This window comes from Vipera ursinii (assembly GCF_947247035.1).
Source record: "Vipera ursinii genome assembly, chromosome: Z".
Lineage (NCBI taxonomy): Eukaryota > Metazoa > Chordata > Lepidosauria > Squamata > Viperidae > Vipera > Vipera ursinii.
Window position 1 is genome coordinate 101,887,668 of NC_139517.1, and position 17,890 is coordinate 101,905,557.

Consider the following 17,890-nt stretch of genomic DNA (forward strand, 5'->3'; position numbering starts at 1 on the left):
AATTGCAGTGATTGCCTGCTCCTATCCGTCCCATATCACACAATATTAGAATGTGGATAATTCAGTCCTACTGTTAATGGTACATATCCTAGCTAATGCCTAGAAAGGCATTATTGCTTTTAGCTTAGTTTGTGAAGAACAGGAAACATAACCTAAAAATATTCTAGAATGCAAGATATTATGAGAAATGCAGATATTTCTATATCAGTACTGCTTCATTTAATTTAAGCATACAAATATCCTGAAGCACATTTACTTTTCTTCTAAGATGTTACTGAAAATTAAAGTTTAGCTTTAACATTTTAAATAAAAAATTTAAATTTTATATGTTATTAATTTTATTCATTCTAATTCATTGCTATATCAAAATATAAAACCATAATTGCTAAATTAAATTATTAATTATTGCACTTAATATATTTAAACTATAAGAAGGATACTTTTTGTGTAAAATAATTATCAAATTGATTCTGATAGCATTATTCCATTCTCAAGATATAGTAAGGACAAGTAGTTCTTAAAATCTTTCCATCATGACCGAAATGTTATATTGGTGAAAAAGACACAAAATAGGCCATTATTGGTGGCAAATACACTTTAGGGTCTTTTAAATTATTGATGCATTGTTTTAATTTATAGTTCAATTGAATTCTCAGGACATCTCAATGGTTTTGTTCTCATTTGTTCCTTTATTAATTAACCTTTGATGGCATATCTCAAATTTTTCTGTCCCTCCCCTGGGCAGTCTTTAATGGATGCTTGCAGGGACACACTAACTCGACAGTTTGGCAATATGAACCAATAGATTAATTCTACAACTGGAAAAAATGGCTCTTATCAGGAAATTATCTTTAGTTTAAAATATTTATTTCATACATTATAATAAATCAATATATTTTTAATTAGATGCCTATCTACTTCATCTGCTCAGATAATTTTACCTTCTATGCAGCTTAATAGGGAATTTTACTGGGTGTTTGTTTTACATAAGATTACTGATGAAAGCAGAAATAAGGTTTGCCACAGCAGCCATATTTAACAGCAAGTACTCTAGAGAGGGCATTAATTGGGATTATAGATTGGCTTGACTCATAATAGACTTTGCCTCTGGCTTGATGCTTGCCAAACTTGTGTGTAATCCCTGGAAGTGGTCTCTAGAGAGTTCTCCATTCTTCAATCATTTGATTTTAATATAGCAAGTTATACTACATGTTTTTTAGTATCTGGAACAAAAGTACATATTACATTCTCATTTTTCTTGTACAGAACAGTCATGATAAAAAGATATTTGAAATATCCATTGCTTTGATTCTAAAATGTGAACAGAAGGAAATAAGGTGAACTTTTTTCCAAGTTTAATAAAATAACTAATAGGATTAAAAGAAAATTAACACCACAGAAAAACTAAGATTTTTAGTGATGTTAAGGTGATAGCACATTGTTTCAATGGAATGAGACTGAAATTCCCCCAAAGATTACATCCAGTTGAATATAGAATGGACTGTAAATTAGTAAAACTTGGCTGGATACCACTTCGTAAAAATAATACAAATACTAACAATTGCTATAGTATGATAGTATTATCTGGAAGTAAGCTACATGGATTCCAATTGTACTTATTTTCAAATAAGCTTCCTTAGGATTGCAACATAAAATTTTCCTATGAGCAGAAAGGTGGGGCATGAATGATCATAATGAATCGTCACTTCCACAGCTAACCTATCCATTTAATTATAATCAACTTTTAATGGCTTACTATTCAAACAAATTTGTCACTGGGAAGATAGAACAAATACTATAAAGGTATTTGCAACACTACAGCCTCACATCAAAGCAAACAAGTAAACATGGTTAAAAACAATTCTATGTGTATTAAAACTAAAACCAACAGGCATTTTTAAAAATCAGATAGCAAGACTCATTCACTCAGTCTCCCTCCCTCCGATTTTATAAAAATAGTACATGGTCTCAGACAGACAGTATAACTGAAAGCCTAGTGAAATACTGTTTGACCATGTTTCTCAATCAACATCATCAAATTAAAAGAATTATAGTCAAGATGGCTTTCCTTGGAAAATACACTGGCAAAAGAGCATTAAAGTCTTGAACTTTCTGTTGGGCTTAGCCATTTTATATATAGCAAAAATACCGTATTTTCTGGCGTATAAGACAACTGGGCGTATAAGACGACCCCCTACATTTCCTGTTAAATTATAGGGTTTGGGCTATACTCGCCGTATAAGACTACCCCTTTTCCAACGCACACCAAATAAAAATTAAAAAACATCAGATTTGATTTTAATATAGTAATTTTAATTCAAATGCTTATGACATGCAGGTACTTAGTAGGAAAACTGTCACTTATAAACATAAGGCTGTTTGTCATCAAACATGTAAACATAAAACAGTGCAAGTGGGTTAAACTTAATAATAATAATAATAATAATAATAATAATAATAATAATAATAATAATAATAATAATAAAGTTGGAAGGGACCTTGGAGGTCATCTAGTCCAACCCCCTGCTCAGGCAGGAAACCCTATACCATTTCAGACAAATGGCTGGCCAGTCTCTTCTTAAAAACTTCCAGTGTTGGAGCATTCACCACTTCTGGAGGCAGGTTGTTCCACTGCTTAATTGTTCTAACTCTCAGGAAGTTTTTCCTTAGTTCTACGTTGCTTCTCTCCTTGGCTAGTTTCCATCCATTGCTTCTTGTCCTGCTTTCAGGTGCTTTGGAGAATAGCTTGACTCCTTTGTGGCAGCCCCTGAGATATTGGATCACTGCTATCATGTCACCCCTCACCCTTCTCTTCGTTAAACTACACATACCCAATTCCAGCAACCGTTTCCTATTTTCCTAATTCACTTTTTCACTTTTCCTAATTCACTCTAAAGCTTTCCCTGCGCAGAGCCTTAAGTAACACCAGCTGCCTGCAATTAGTGCAGGTTCGCATCCCACCAGGCTCAAGGTTGACTCAGGCTTCCATCCTTCCCAGGTATAAGCTGACTTTGTAATAATGCTGCTTGGGGGTGGGGGGTGAAAGCTCTAATAAGCAGGCATATACATAGAATAAAGGCTATTGCTAAGCACATTGATTTGTGCTTTAAATTGTAAGTCGCCCTGAGTCTTCGGAGAAGGGCGGGATATAAATGGGATTAAAAAAAAAGACCAAATGGGAGATCCGCTCCAGGTTTTCCAGCCAGCCCGCCCAGTTTCTGAGTCAAATGTGTCCTTAGAGCTAAGCAGCTGCTCTGACTGCGGCATTCCCCACCTGCCTTTCAAGTTGGGATAGAGCAGACAGCTGCTCTTCAACTTTAGAAGGAAAGACGCCCAGACTCCAGCCTGTAAAAAGTCACAGACTGCAGCTTCTTCTCCAATTGGTCCCGCTTTCCCTGCGCAGACTAAATGGGAGATCCGCTCCAGGTTTTCCAGCCAGCCCTGTCCCTAAAGTTTCAGCACCCGGCGTATAAGACGACCCCTGACTTTTGAGAAGATTTTCATGGGTTAAAAAGTCATCTTATATGCCGGAAACTACGGTATAGAAACTGAAATCTTAAATTCATTTATTATATAATAAGTCCAGGGAATATTCTTCAAAAAATACTTTATGTAATTAGCTTCTTTATTCCCCAATTTTGTGATTTAAAAACTGAGACTAAAATATTTATTAGCTTGAAGATCTATGTGGATAGTGGTATTTCCCAGAAATAAAGTAGTAGAATAAAATAATAATAAACATATATCGGTCCATTAATATCGGCTTTAACTAGCCTATGATTAGTTCTTAAATATAAATTTACAATTCAACTTGGTTACCCAACAGAGGAGGCAGCAGAGAAAAAGAAATAAAATAGAGGACAAAAAGGTTTCCTGCATTAGAAATTGTGTACAACAAATATACATAAATTAAAATAAGAATGTGAGAGGTGCTAGAAATAACTAATAACCAAGAGATGGTTGAAATAAGAACTGTCTAAGTCTGTCACAGCTTGTGTCATCAGAATCCCTTGAGAGACTAAGAATCTTATTACAGACAATAAGAAGTACATTATTCTCTGTATTATTACATTTTGCTATATGGCACTGCTGTGCTTCAACTGCAGCTTGACAAATCACAATATAGATGCCACTCTGAGACATATTTAAACAGCATTGTCATGCTGACTGCAAGATACTTCCATCCAGTCTGCATGCTTCAGAATTCCATGGTGAATTCGGGAGCAGTGAACTGGTCATATAAATAAAGAATTACAAAATGGATCATTACAAAAGGATAAAATGAAGAGGTTAATTCCCTGGGGACATTAATTTATAAGATATGTTGAGGCAAGTCATATTTTAGAAAGAAAATGTCTGGGTCTTAATTTATTCAGATTAGATAAAGATGACAAAAAATCAGTCTTGTGAAGGAAAAATATTTTAAAGAGAAAATTCAGAAAGAAATTCTGTATCTTGGGATGAGTTGTTTAATTCAATAACAAACTATTCATTTGTGAGAACTTTTTTACCCACATGTCCTCTTTACAAATAAATGAATGTACATTCTAAAAAATAAGTGGATGTTACAGTATTTTATATGAAGTCTGTGTGTTTGTGCACCGACAAGTACAGAGAGATAGATTTGCAAGAAAACTCAGTGGCTTGATTTAAGATATATTCAAGATGGGACATATCATTCTAACTTTGTCCGTTCTGAAGTAAGCCCATTATGTGAATATGCTGTAAAAAAGCAGAGAGGGAAAAGGATGAGAATGATGGGGAAGGTCATTGTGTGGAGTGTTTCTCCATGCTTTTTATATCAACCTATTTACATATATTTTATCTAAATGCAGGGCATATATAACATTTGACATGGTTGCTCTGTGGTTTACTCCATAATATTCAAATATAAAACCTACTTAATTAACTTGCTTCCAAGAAATAAAGACACTGGATCTTTAACAGAAGAGAGCGCCCACCTTACTATTAGCAAGACAACTGGTTTTGTGCCTTATGAACTTTGAAAGAATCTTCCTTAGCAGGTACCAGAATAACTGATCTAGCATTTCTCCCTGACTTTACAGAATGGTAATTTCAGGCAGCAAAGTTTTCTTGCTAAAGAGGGATGACCAGGGCTTTTTTTCTCATAGAACGCTCAGAACGGCGTTCCGGCATCTTTTTTCGCAAAAAGAAAAAGCTCTGTCTGAAAGCCTATTGCAGGGCTAGGCAATCTTGGCCCTTTTTTATGACTCATGGACTTCAACTCCCAGAAATCTTGAGCCAGCCATGCTGAGGAGAAAGGGAGAGGTTTTCAAGCTGAGCCATGCTGGCTCAGGAATTCTGGGAGTTGAAGTCCTTGAGTCATAAAAGAGCCTGCCCTACAGGAGGACATTAAAGTTATTTATAGGGTTACTTCTTTGGGAACTAAACTTTTAGAATCTAAAACAGCTAATTAAGAAAAGCCAAGAGGAAAGAACCTCACATTTTTCATCTGCTTCAGTCTTTTGGAAGGTAAAATTAGATAACAAAATAATTATTTCCTCTGTTAACATCTCTGCAATGAAATCAAACATTTTTCTCAATGTAATATGTCTAATTTAGCTGATGCTAGAAGAAAATAATATCTTTTGTACAGACTCTTGAAAACTATTTTGAATCTAACCTTCTATTACAACTAAACCACTTTAAATTAAACAATTCTTAAGAATCAAATGTTCTTAATTTGGACTTTACTTTTACTGTTTGGACTGTTGTGTGTTTTTAAAAATAGATTATTTAGAATATAGTTATGTTGCACTTCAGTCTTTAAATAATTAATCTAGTATATACATAACAATATATGATGTTTTCCATGGTGAGGTTAACATCAATAACAACATTTATTAAAAAGGCTAAAATAATTTATGGTGGTATTATCTGTACATTAAAATTTTGTTTAGTCACAATCTTTCACTTTTCACATTCTGGAAAAGCAGTGGACATGTATCCTAGCAAAAGATGTTACATATGTGCATAAGTGTAGTCAGTAGCATAAGCCATTTTAAAAATATCAAACATGCAAAGAAACAAAAATAAGTCCAAAATATCTGTATTACATCCAGAAATGCCAACTTTGCAACAAATATTTCTCATCCATAACTATGGCACCCTAAGGATACCTGCATACATGCAAATGCTTCTCTGGGATCAGTAACACAGCAGGGGTTGCTTTTTCCTTCCAGTAACAGATTGCTGGGAAATACAAAACATGGCCTTAAGAATTCCAATGTTTGTTACAAAATTTTCTGGATGTGGTTGGAAAGAGGCCTAGAAATGCCAGCACAAATACATCACACTTGCTGAACGTGCACACACAACTAATTATAATCTTCAATTATATGTGATATGCTATCAAGGAAAATGTATAGATATAGCCAGCAGATGTTTAGGGAACCTTTATTTTTCATACACTGTTCAAATTTTGTTTTAATGCCATGGTGATACACAATCAAATGTAATCAGTCTTTTTTTTTAATCCCAAAGCATCTGTTCCCAAAGCATCTTCCGGGTGAGATTCAAGGTGCTGGTGATGACCTATAAAGCCCTTAATGGCTTGGGTCCGGGATATCTGAGGGAACACCTGCTGCCGGCATCAAGCTCCCTTCGTCCTGTGCGCTCCCACAGGGAGGGTCTTCTCAGGGTACCGCCAGTAAAAGATTGCCAGCAGACAATACCCAGGGGGAGGGCCTTCTCTGTTGGTGCGCCGGCCCTTTGGAACCAGTTGCCTGTAGAGCTTAGGACTGCCCCTGACCTTCGCTTATTCTGCCGGGACCTGAAGACCTGGCTCTTCGAGCTTTCTGGCCTGGACTGAGAGTATTAACTGGGGTTTTAATTGTATTTTAATTGTAATTGGGGGTTTTAGTTCAAGGTTAGTGTAATCATTTTAATTGTTTTTAATTTTGTAACTTGTTGTATTGTTTTTAAAAAACCTTGTGAACCACCCTGAGTCCTATGGGAGAAGGGCGGTACATAAGTCTAATAAAATAAATAATATAAATAAAATAAATACAGTATAACAAAGTTTTGGATGATGGAATTATTTTTTATCTAAGGATAACTAATGATAACAGCTCTTAAATCTGTTATTTTGTTTTATTTTTGCACAAAAAATTGTATAATTTGCATTTGCATTATTTACAAATGGAATATGTTGTTAAAATGTATTGGTGTTGAAATAATTAGTGCACACATATACCTAAAACCAGTTTATTGCATTTGGCAATTGTACTAAAATCTTGTTGTCAACCAATATAATTCATTTAATTTGAAATCAAGTGAAAAATTTAAATTATTTTATTAAAACAAATTAATGGCAATTTTTTTATAATAAGTTGCCTCAAACAAAACAATCTGGAGCTGAACATGCTTAAACTGTAGAAATGAGAGTGGATTTTATTATATTTGACAGCACTGTAGCTGCAGTAGAGTCTTTCAGGTTTTTGGGTTCTATAAACTTTTGAAAGCCAATAGGAATTGCTGCTGAGTGTGCCAAAAGACCAGGCCGGCAAATGTTGCACCGGCAAGTTGTCTGCAGCGAAGGCGATTTGGCAGGAACTTTGCATCCCTCCCTGCTGCCCAACTACACTATCTCAACTAGGTAAGTAAAAGAGGACAAGGAGTGGGAGGTGGATTCTGCAGAGTCCATGTGCACTCCTTCCTTGTGCTCCCCTGGGTCATCCAGGCTGGTGGCCTACCTGGTGCTGGACCTGTGCCACCGTCACCTCGCCCTGCGTGCCTAAGTGGCTGCCCTGCATCGCCTGGCCCACACCGCCTCCGCCGCCCACCCCGCACAGCTTCGTCATATAGAGCAGGCCCCGCTGCTCCCACAGCACCAGCCGTGCCAGCTCCAGCCCTGGGGGCAGCCCACCACCAACACCCCTCGCACCCGTGACTGCAGCAACGCTCCCCCTGCCCTCCTGCCTCCTATGGCCGCCAAGATGAGAGTTCCGGCACTTTTTTTTTTTTTAGAAAAAAAGCACTGGGGATGACAGAATATGCTTGCAGTCTTATCTAAATGTATAACACTGCATTGTATTGCTAATAAGATGTAGGATATGGCATCACTGACTCCTTATTTTAGACCTCAGCCAAACTCTTAAGATTTAATAATGGCATCTAATCATAAAAAGGAACCATTAACTGGACATTCATATACTTTAAAGGCTTTTCTCAAGACATAGGAATTTCAGTAATGACGTACGATCAGCGGCTGCTTTAGCAATAGCTCTTGCGGCATTCCTCTGAAAATCAGTTAGAGTGGAAACTTCAGTAAAGGCCAGTAGCTTTCTGAGACCCCCTGTCTCCTGGATCAGTTGCATAGTATCCACATCCTCAAGACAATTTGCCACAACTCCAAGAGCTTCTACATGTAGGTCATTAAATTCCTTTAAGTTAAAAAGATGCAGATATTAAATCAATATTGTATGATGGTTTAAAACTATGATTTTACTGTTTTCTGACCACATATTATGGTTTACCATATTCCCATAATGCAGTTATTATTATTTACGTACAATATATAAAAACACTAGTCTAGAAAACTAATATGCCATGACAGGTTACCTTAATTGCAGCAAAACATTTGGCAAGTTCTCTCATAATTTGAAAAGTGTTCAGAAGCTACAGCTGGCCCAGTGTGTGGCATCACAGGCAGTTCTTAGGGCCCCTTGAGTGGTCCATGCTATATCACTGCTTTGCAAGTTGCGTTGATCTGCTTCCACGTGCAATTGAAGATGTTGGTCATTACCCTTAAAGCCCTGCATGGCATGGATCCAATCTACTTGAGGAACTAATATTTTACCCGGATGAGACTGGCCCACCCACCTGCACCGACAGAGAGGACATACTGAGGATCAGCAAAGGAATTTTGGTTGGCAGGATCCAGAAGAGCCTTTTGTGCCATGGCTCCTACCCAATGGAACATCTTACCCCCTGAGGTGAGATTGGTTTCCACCCTCCTGATATTTCAAAAGAGCCTTAAGACCTGGCTCTGCCAGATGGCTTGGAGACCCAATGGGGGAAATTCGTACTGGCTGACCAATAAAAATTCAAATCCCCTCCCCCATATGTCCAGCTCCCTTCTTTGCCGTCTTCTTTCCATGATTTTATTGCAGCCAAAACAATCTGGAGCTGAACATGCTTAAACTGTAGAAATGAGAGTGGATTTTATTATATTTGACAGCACTGTAGCTGCAGTAGAGTCTTTCATGTTTTTGGGTTCTATAATCTCCCAAGACTTGAGATGGTCACCAACATTAGAACCACCATTAAAAAGGCACAACAAAGAATGTTCTTCCTGCCTCAACTCAGGAAATTCAGACTGCCCCAAGAGCTGTTGATACAATTTTATAGAGGAATTATTGTCATTTGAACTTCTATAACTGTCTGGTTTGGTATAGCAACCAAACAGAACAGGTACAGATTCCAGCAAATAGTTAGGACTGCAGAAGAAACAACTGAGATCAGCCCGCCTCCCATAGACCTGTATATTGTGAGGGTCAGAAAGAGGGCTGAGAAAGTATCTACAGACCCCTCACATCCTGGATATAAACTTTTAACTTGGGACACTGTTATAGGGACAGTTTTTTTCCCTCATGAAAATCACTCTGCTGCACACCTAATTATTACAGTGCTGTCTAATGTCTGTATATTTACCAATGTAGTATAGATATAGCATTATTATTTTTCTTATTATCTCCTTTACTACCCTCTCTGATTTGTATTTTTATGGTGATATGATTATTCTGTTGCTTTGCACGTATAATATTTATATTTATATTTATTAAATTTTTATACCGCCCTTTTCCCGAAGGACTCAGGGTGGTGTACAGGGCGGTGAGAGCTTCTGCATAGGAGATAAATTCCTTGTGTGTCTAATCATACTTGGCCAAATATTCTATTCTATTCTGTCCTGTCCTGTCCTAACCTATTCTAACCTATTCTATCCTATCCTAACCTATCCTATCCTACTACTACTATCCTAGCCTCTGTTGTGTTTTTAGAATGGATGATTTTAATGTTTTTCCATATTCTTATGTTGTAAGCCACCCAGCATTGTTAGATATAAGATGCACTGCAAATAAATTTTATAAATAAATAAGGAAGCAAATAAATAAATAAATTTTGCTGATGGCAAAGTAAAATGTTGCATGCTAGTTGCCAAGAGAGGAATCAAAAGCTGCTTATTAATGTTTCACTGTTAGTCTGGAGGGAACTATTTAGTGGAAGGCCAGAAAACTTTTTTTTAGTTTTTTATTGATGAATTATTTTACAAATAATCTGAATGTTGTATGTCAAATTTGTAGATGACACAAAGATGGAAAATATAAGTAGTCCTCAACTTACAACCACAATTGAGCCCAAAATTTATACTGTTAAATTGAGAAATTTGTTAAGTGAGTTTTGTCCTATTTAACAACTTTTTTTGCCAGATTTGTTATGTGAATCATTTCAGTTGTAAAATTAGTAACATGGTTGTTAAGTGAATCTGGTTTCCCCATTGACTTTGCTTGTCACAAAAGGAGATCACATGACTCCGGTACACTGCAAATGTCATAAATGTGACTAAGTTGTCAAGTATCTGAATGTAAATCACATGGCCATGGGGATGGTACAATGGTCATAAGTGTGAAAAATGGTCATAAGTCACTTTTTCAGTGCTGTTGTAACTTTGAACAATCGCTAAATGAACTGTTGTAAGTCAAGGAATACCTGTAAAAAGAATAAAAAACTGAATGAAAATTTGAAAGATCTGGAAGGCCTAGAATTGTAGTGTAAATCCAGTAAGATGAATTTCAAAATAATATATTACATTTACACCTTCCCCTCATTCCGAATTTCAGAAGGTGGGAGAGATATATCTTGACACTTATTTCTTAAAAGGATCTCTTTCCGAATTACAGTACAAACAGATTTGAAGCCAGCTGTACTAAAGAGTTGTTAAAAAGGCAAATGTAAGGTATACAAATCATAGGAAGCAATAATTCTGCACTAGTCAGGGCACAATTATAATAGTATGCCTATTTTGGATGTCATGATTTAAGGAAGACATTAAATGGAGTACATTAGAAAAAAGGGCAACTAGAAAAGAGAAGAACCATGAAATAAATTCTATGAGGACTAATTGAAAGTTACTATGATTAGTTTGGAGAAAGGGAGATTAATATGATATATGATAATAAAAAGGACCATTTGCAGAACTATCTCACTCTTTTTGAGGCTAGTCCTATGGCAGAAGACATAGTGAATGCAGGACAGCAGTTAAATACTTCTATAGCTGAAGCTAAGGAAGAAAGCTGGATTAAGACTTCCGGTTTTGCGCCATGGCAAGATGGACGCACAAAGACAGGGGTCTGCCTTCCACACCCGATTTTGCCCTGCTGGGGGCCCTAAAAAGGGCCGAAAGTTGCCCTGAAGAGGCAATGAAGAAGGAGAGGTGCCTCGTCGATCACAGAGAGATGGCAGTCTTTCCGTTCAATCTGAGGAAAGCCCTCCAAACCAGCAGGGGAAAGACTGGCTAACTTCCTGACTGCTTGGTGATTCCTAGCTTAAGGGACAACAGCTGGTGATAAATGTTTCTATGATTAGGGCATACTTATCACCCTGACCTTCTTGGACTATAAACACCTACAGAGCTTGGACTTTTAATCTCAAGAGCTAGTGGAAGAAAAAGAAAAAAAATGACTTTTGACTACTTCTGGCTGGGAGAGACTTTTGAGCTGTTTTCAGGAAGGCTGAACATTTTGAACTCTTTAAACATTGTAGATTACAACCTTGCCAACTGACAATTTTTGGATACCTGAGACAAAGGATCACTATAAAATATTGCTTGTAGGACTGGACCTATATTCTGGAACCTATTGGATTATAAAGGCTACATATAAAGACCAGAAAACTAGAGGAAACTTCGTTATACTCTTACTGAGACTGGTGATACTAGAGTATTTCCAGGAATAATGCCTCAAGAAAAAACAAATACCTTTCAGAAGGAAATATACTCTATGCTACAACTAATTCACAAAACAATTGTTACACACAAAGTGGACATAAAAAGAAACCATAATGAGACTATAAATAATATAGATAATATAAATGAGCAAATCTCCAAATTAAATCTACAACTAGAATGTTCCCAGACAACGACTACAAAGTATGAACAAATAAACCAGAAATCAGAAGATGAAGCAGAGGAAATGGACCTAGAGACAGAAGAGATAAAAGAAGGGAAATATAAACTACCATATACAAATAAAATACTGCAAGACACCCGTAACAATGAAAATGCAAAAGACCCTTTTTACCTGTTAGGTATGCAAAATACACCTGATGACAAGTAAGATTTTTAAAAACGGAATATAGAGCTGTCAGGGGAAATGTCACAATTTGGGAGACAAAAAATGAAGAGAAACCGAGAGAGAAGGAAAGTGGGACTTGCTTAAGGAATATAAATGGGAGGAATTCCTCCCCAAAAATATCCTACCTAAATTGTCTTCCTCATGCCAAGCAACTTTCACAAAAATAAAAAGAAAATTCCTGGGTGATTTAATTGCCTTGGCTTGGAAAGCTACTTGGCAAAGAAAGAAAGTGAGAGTTAGATTTAAAAAACTAAACATTTGATCTATTAGAGGGGGCATTATATGTTTAAATACTTATTTGAATATGGTTAAAAGAATGGATGACCCTTAGATATAATTAGACTTTTATAATGAAGGATATAATTTAGAATTAAAATAGCATTATTATTATTTTTCTTTTTTGATATGGGAAATATGAAAATAAGAGGATGATTGGTATGAATAAAACTTTTAGCTATATGGATGTAATTAATATTGACAAAATCATAACTGACAAAGATATTTCAAATATTGATGGGAAATCAAACTTGTAACAAGAGTATGAAAAACAGTATTGATAATTTATTATTATTTGTATAATAATAATAATAATAATAATAATAATAATAATAATAATAATAATAATAATAGTAGTAAAATATCATGAAGATGTTTATATCTAACTTTGTATACATCAATAGTACCAAAAATTGTAACTGTGTAATGAGGGGGAAATGGAAAAAATATGGGTAAGAAAGGAGGATCAGGGAAAAAATACTGGATTGTGCAATACTGAACAGATTTATAATAATAATAATAATAATAATAATAATAATAATAATAATAATAATAATAATAAGAAGAAGAAGAAGAAGAAGAAGAAGAAGAAGTAGTAGTTGGAAGGGACCTTGGAGGTCATCTAGTCCAACCCCCTGCTAAGGCAGGAAACCCTATACCATTTCAGACAAATGGCTGGCCAGTCTCTTCTTAAAAACTTCCAGTGTTGGAGCATTCACCACTTCTGGAGGCAGGTTGTTCCACTGATTAATTGTTCTGACAGGAAATTTCTCCTTAGATCTAGGTTGCTTCTCTCTTTGGCTAGTTTCCATCCATTGCTTCTTGTCCTGCTTTCAGGTGCTTTGGAGAATAGCTTGACTCCTTTGTGGCAGCCCCTGAGATATTGGAACACTGCTATCATGTCACCCCTCACCCTTCTCTTCATTAAACTACACATACCCAATTCCAGCAACCGTTCCCTACATGTTTTAGCCTCCAGTCCCCCAATCATCTTTGTTGCTCTTCTCTGTACTCTTTCTAGAGTCTCGACATCTTTTTTACATCGTGGTGACCAAAACTGGATGCAGTATTCCAGGTGTGGCCTTACCAAGGCATTGTAAAGTGGTATTAGTACTTCACGTGATCTTGATTCTATCCCTCTGTTAATGCAGCCTAGCACTGTGTTGGCTTTTTTGGCAGCTGTAGCACACTGCTGGCTCATATTTAAGTGATTGTCCACTAGGACTCCGAGATCCCTCTCACAGTTACTACAATGGAGCAAGGTACCACCTATACTATACCTGTGCATTTGATTTTTCCTGCCTAAATGCAGAACCTTACTTTTTTCACAATTGAATTTCATTTTGTTAGATAGTGCCCAGTGTTCGAGTCTGTCCAGATCCTCCTGTATCTTAAGCCTATCTTCTGGAGTATTGGCTATTCCTGCCAGCTTGGTGTCATCTGCAAATTTGATGAGTTCCCTATCTATCCCCTCATCCAAATCGTTGATGAAGATGTTGAAGAGTACTGGGCCCAGAACAGAGCCCTGGGGCACCCCACTACACACTTCCTTCCATGTAGATGCAATTCTATTGAGGACCACATGCTGAGTACGGCCTGTCAACCAGCTACGAATCCATCTGGTGGTGATGCTATCTAACCTACATTTTTCTATCTTATCAAGTAGTAGGTTGTGATCTACTTTATCAAATGCCTTACTGAAATCCAAGTAAATTATATCTACAGCATTCCTCTGGTCCAGTAGTTTTGTCACTTGGTCAAAGAATGCAATAAGGTTTGTCTGGCACGATCTGTTTTTGATAAACCCATGTTGGCTTTTAGTGATAACTTTGTTTGCATCAAGGTGTTCACTGATTTGTTGTTTGATTATCTTTTCCAGAATCTTCCCAGGTATTGAGGTCAGGCTGATAGGTCTGTAGTTTCCTGGATCTATTTTTTTCCCTTTTTTGAAGATGGGAACTACACCAGCTCTTTTCCATTCCTCTGGTAGTTCCCCAGTGCTCCAGGATCTTTGAAAAATATAGTTCAGTGGTTCTGAGATCACATCTACCAGTTCCTTGAGAACCTTGGGGTGTAATCCATCTGGTCCTGGTGGTTTGAACTCGTCTAGGCTGGGCAGGTGGTCACTTACCATTTTCTTGCCTATCTTAATTTGCGTTTCTATTCTGTTTTTTATGGCACTGGTTTTATCTATTTATCTATTTATTATTTAAACTTGTATACCACCCTATTCCCGTAGGACTCGGGGCGGTTTACAGGGAAATTAAAAATACATAACATACAAAGATTAAAATCGATTAAAACTAAGATTAAATTAAGTCCCTGAATTTAAACTAAAACCCCATTAATAAATAATTAAAACCCCTCAGTCTGGGCCAGACAGCTCAAAAAACCAAGTTTTCAAGTCCCTGCAAAATGAGCGAAGGTCGGGGGTAGGTTGGACTGTTTTTTCCCTTTGTGTAAAGACAGATGCAAAAAATGAGTTAAATAGTTCTGCTTTCTCCCTGTTGCTTGTCACCTTCTTGCCACTTTCCCCCACTAATGGACCAATCATTTCCTTAACTTTTTTCTTGTTTTTTATATGTTGAAAGAAGCTTTTTTTTGTTATTTTTGACTTTGGTCGCAAGCCTTCGTTCATTTTGAGCCTTAGCTTCCCTCACTTCATCTTTGCAGGCACAGACTGTTGCTGATATTCTGCCTTAGTTATGTGCCCCTCTTTCCACTTCTTATACTTGTCCTTTTTATCTTTCAGTTTATCAGAGAGTTCTTTATGCAGCCATGCTGGTTTCTTTTGAAAGCTGTTGTTGTTCTTCTTTGTTGGTATTGTGCTAGACTGGGCCTTTATTATCTCACTTTTCAAAATTTCCCAAGCTTCTTGAGTTGTTTTCCCCTTTAGGATTCTCATCCATGGAATTCTTCCCAAGGTCTCTCTAAGTTTATTGAAATTAGCTCTTTTAAAATCCAAGACTCTAGTTTGGCTGTATTCTATTGCTTGTGCTTCCATAATGTTGAATTCCAATATTGCATGATCACTTCCCCCCAAGGTTCCTGTGGCTTTGACACTTTCTATCATTTCATCTCTGTTACTGAGAATTAAATCCAATATGGCTAATCCCCTAGTTCCCTTCTCTACTTTTTGGGAGAGAAAGTTGTCTGCTAGGTTTGTCAGGAATCTGTTAGATCTTCCACTTGGTGCAGAATTTGTCTCCCAGTTGATATCAGGGTAATTAAAGTCCCCCATTACTATTGTGATGCGCTTCCTACATACCTTAGTTAACTAACTAGCAAAAAGTTCATCTATTTCCTCTGTTTGGTTGGGCGGCCTATAGTATACACCTATGGCAATGTCATTTTTTCCCCTTTTATATTGACCCAAATACATTCAAGTTTACAGTTTTCATCATTGTTGTGCTCTATTTCTGTAGAGATAAAATTATTTCTTATATATAGAGCAACTACACCTCCTCTTTTGTTTAGTCTATTTCTTTTAAATAATTTAAATCCCTCTAGCTGTGTGTTCCATTTGTGGGTTTCATCCCACCATGTTTCTGTAATGGCAACAATATCATAGTAAAGGTAAAGGTTCCCCCGCACATGTGTGCTAGTCGTTTCCGACTCTAGGGGCCGGTGCTCATCTCCGTTTCAAAGCCAAAGAGCCAGCGCTTGTCCGAGGACATCTCCGTGGTCATGTGGCCGGCATGACTAGACGCCAAAGGCGCACGGAACGCTGTTACCTTCCCACCTGAGTGGTCCCTATTTTTCTACTTGCATTTTTACGTGCTTTCGAACTGCTAGGTTGGCAGAAGCTGGGACAAGTAACAGGCGCTCACTCTGTTACGTGGCACTCGGGATTTGACCCGCCAAACTGCCGACCTTCCGATCGACAAGCTCAGCGTCCTAACCCACTGAGCCACCGCGTCCCTAACAATATCATATCCGCCCTCATTTACCTGAATTTCTAGTTCACCCTGCTTACTGTTCATACTCTGCGCATTGGTGTACAGACATTTGAGTCCTTTATGGCTCACCCTGTCTTTACTTGCTACATAACTTGTGTGGTGCCTAAGTTCCCCTATTTTCTTAGATTGCCGGGGACAGTGATGTTCTGTATCAATTAACTCACTGTCCCCATTGTTTAGTTTAAATATTCCTTCAGAAAAGCTGTGAATTTATTGCCAAGTAACTCAGTCCCTTTCTTGGATGGATGCAGACCATCTCTTTTGTACATTTTTTCATTGGACCAGCTACAGACATCATGACTAATATAACCAAAGCCTTCTCCTTTACACCACTCCTTTAGCCACATATAAAATTCTGCTATATGCTGGCCTTTTCCATTTTGCTCCTTATACACTGGTAAGACCTCTGAAAAAGTGAGCCTACAGCCTGTTCTGCTGAGTTCCTGCCCCAAGCTCTGGAAATCATTCTGCACAGAGAGTACATCATTTTGGGACAGATCGTTAGTGCCAAGATGTACAATGGCATCCACATCACAATCTTTGCTGGCATGGTTGACTATTTTGAAAATACGCTTCTTGTCCCTACTGGCAGTAGCACCTGGAAGACACCTGACCTCTTTTGAAACCTCTGTATCCTTTCCTAAATTTACATCCCTTATAATTGAGTCACCAACCAGAAGGTGGCTTCTCTTTTTGGGTACCTTTCTTTTCTTGCATGACTGATGTGTAATACCTGATTCGCACTTCTCCCTTTGAGAAACAAGTTCATCTCAGACCATGGTCCCCTGCTTATTTGAGTTATCACAATTACCTTGACCTGTTTCCTTAATGTCCCTGTTAAGGTCAGCAAGGGCACTGTATCTGTTATGCAGGGACACAGCTAAAGCTTTGGGCTTATGGTTCACAGCTCTCACCCTGCCAGATCCCACAGTTGTCCACACTGCCCTTCTCCTGCAGGATCTTTGCGGTAGAGGGGGCCGATAGCCTGGAGGCTCAGTAGAGTAGGAGGGCTGAACTGAACACCTAATTTCTGCCTGAAGAGCGCAGATTACAGACCCTAGATGAATAATCTGTCCTTGTAGACTAGTAATTTGTGTACATATAGGACAGTTTCCCAGTTGAAAAGAGTGCTGCGAAAGACAGCTGCAAAACAAGTGTTGCACTGAACTACACCAGACATGCTGAGATTTAAGGAATCTCAGATGCACTTGCCCTGAATATACCACCACTATTTTTTATTTTGTTATATGATTCGCACGCCGTTAAGCACGCAGGCCGCTA

General features: G+C 37.5%; 1 protein-coding gene across 1 annotated transcript in view; it reads right to left on the reverse strand.

Moving 5' to 3' along the window:
* Positions 1–17,890, reverse strand: part of ARMC3 (armadillo repeat containing 3) — a gene marked incomplete at its 5' end in the record, with an annotated part of 69,479 nt that overhangs the window by 35,686 nt on the left and 15,903 nt on the right. The window contains one exon of the mRNA XM_083376778.1: positions 8,222–8,405. Within this exon, the coding sequence (XP_083232904.1) occupies positions 8,222–8,405 (184 nt within the window). The remainder of the gene's footprint in view (positions 1–8,221; positions 8,406–17,890) is intronic.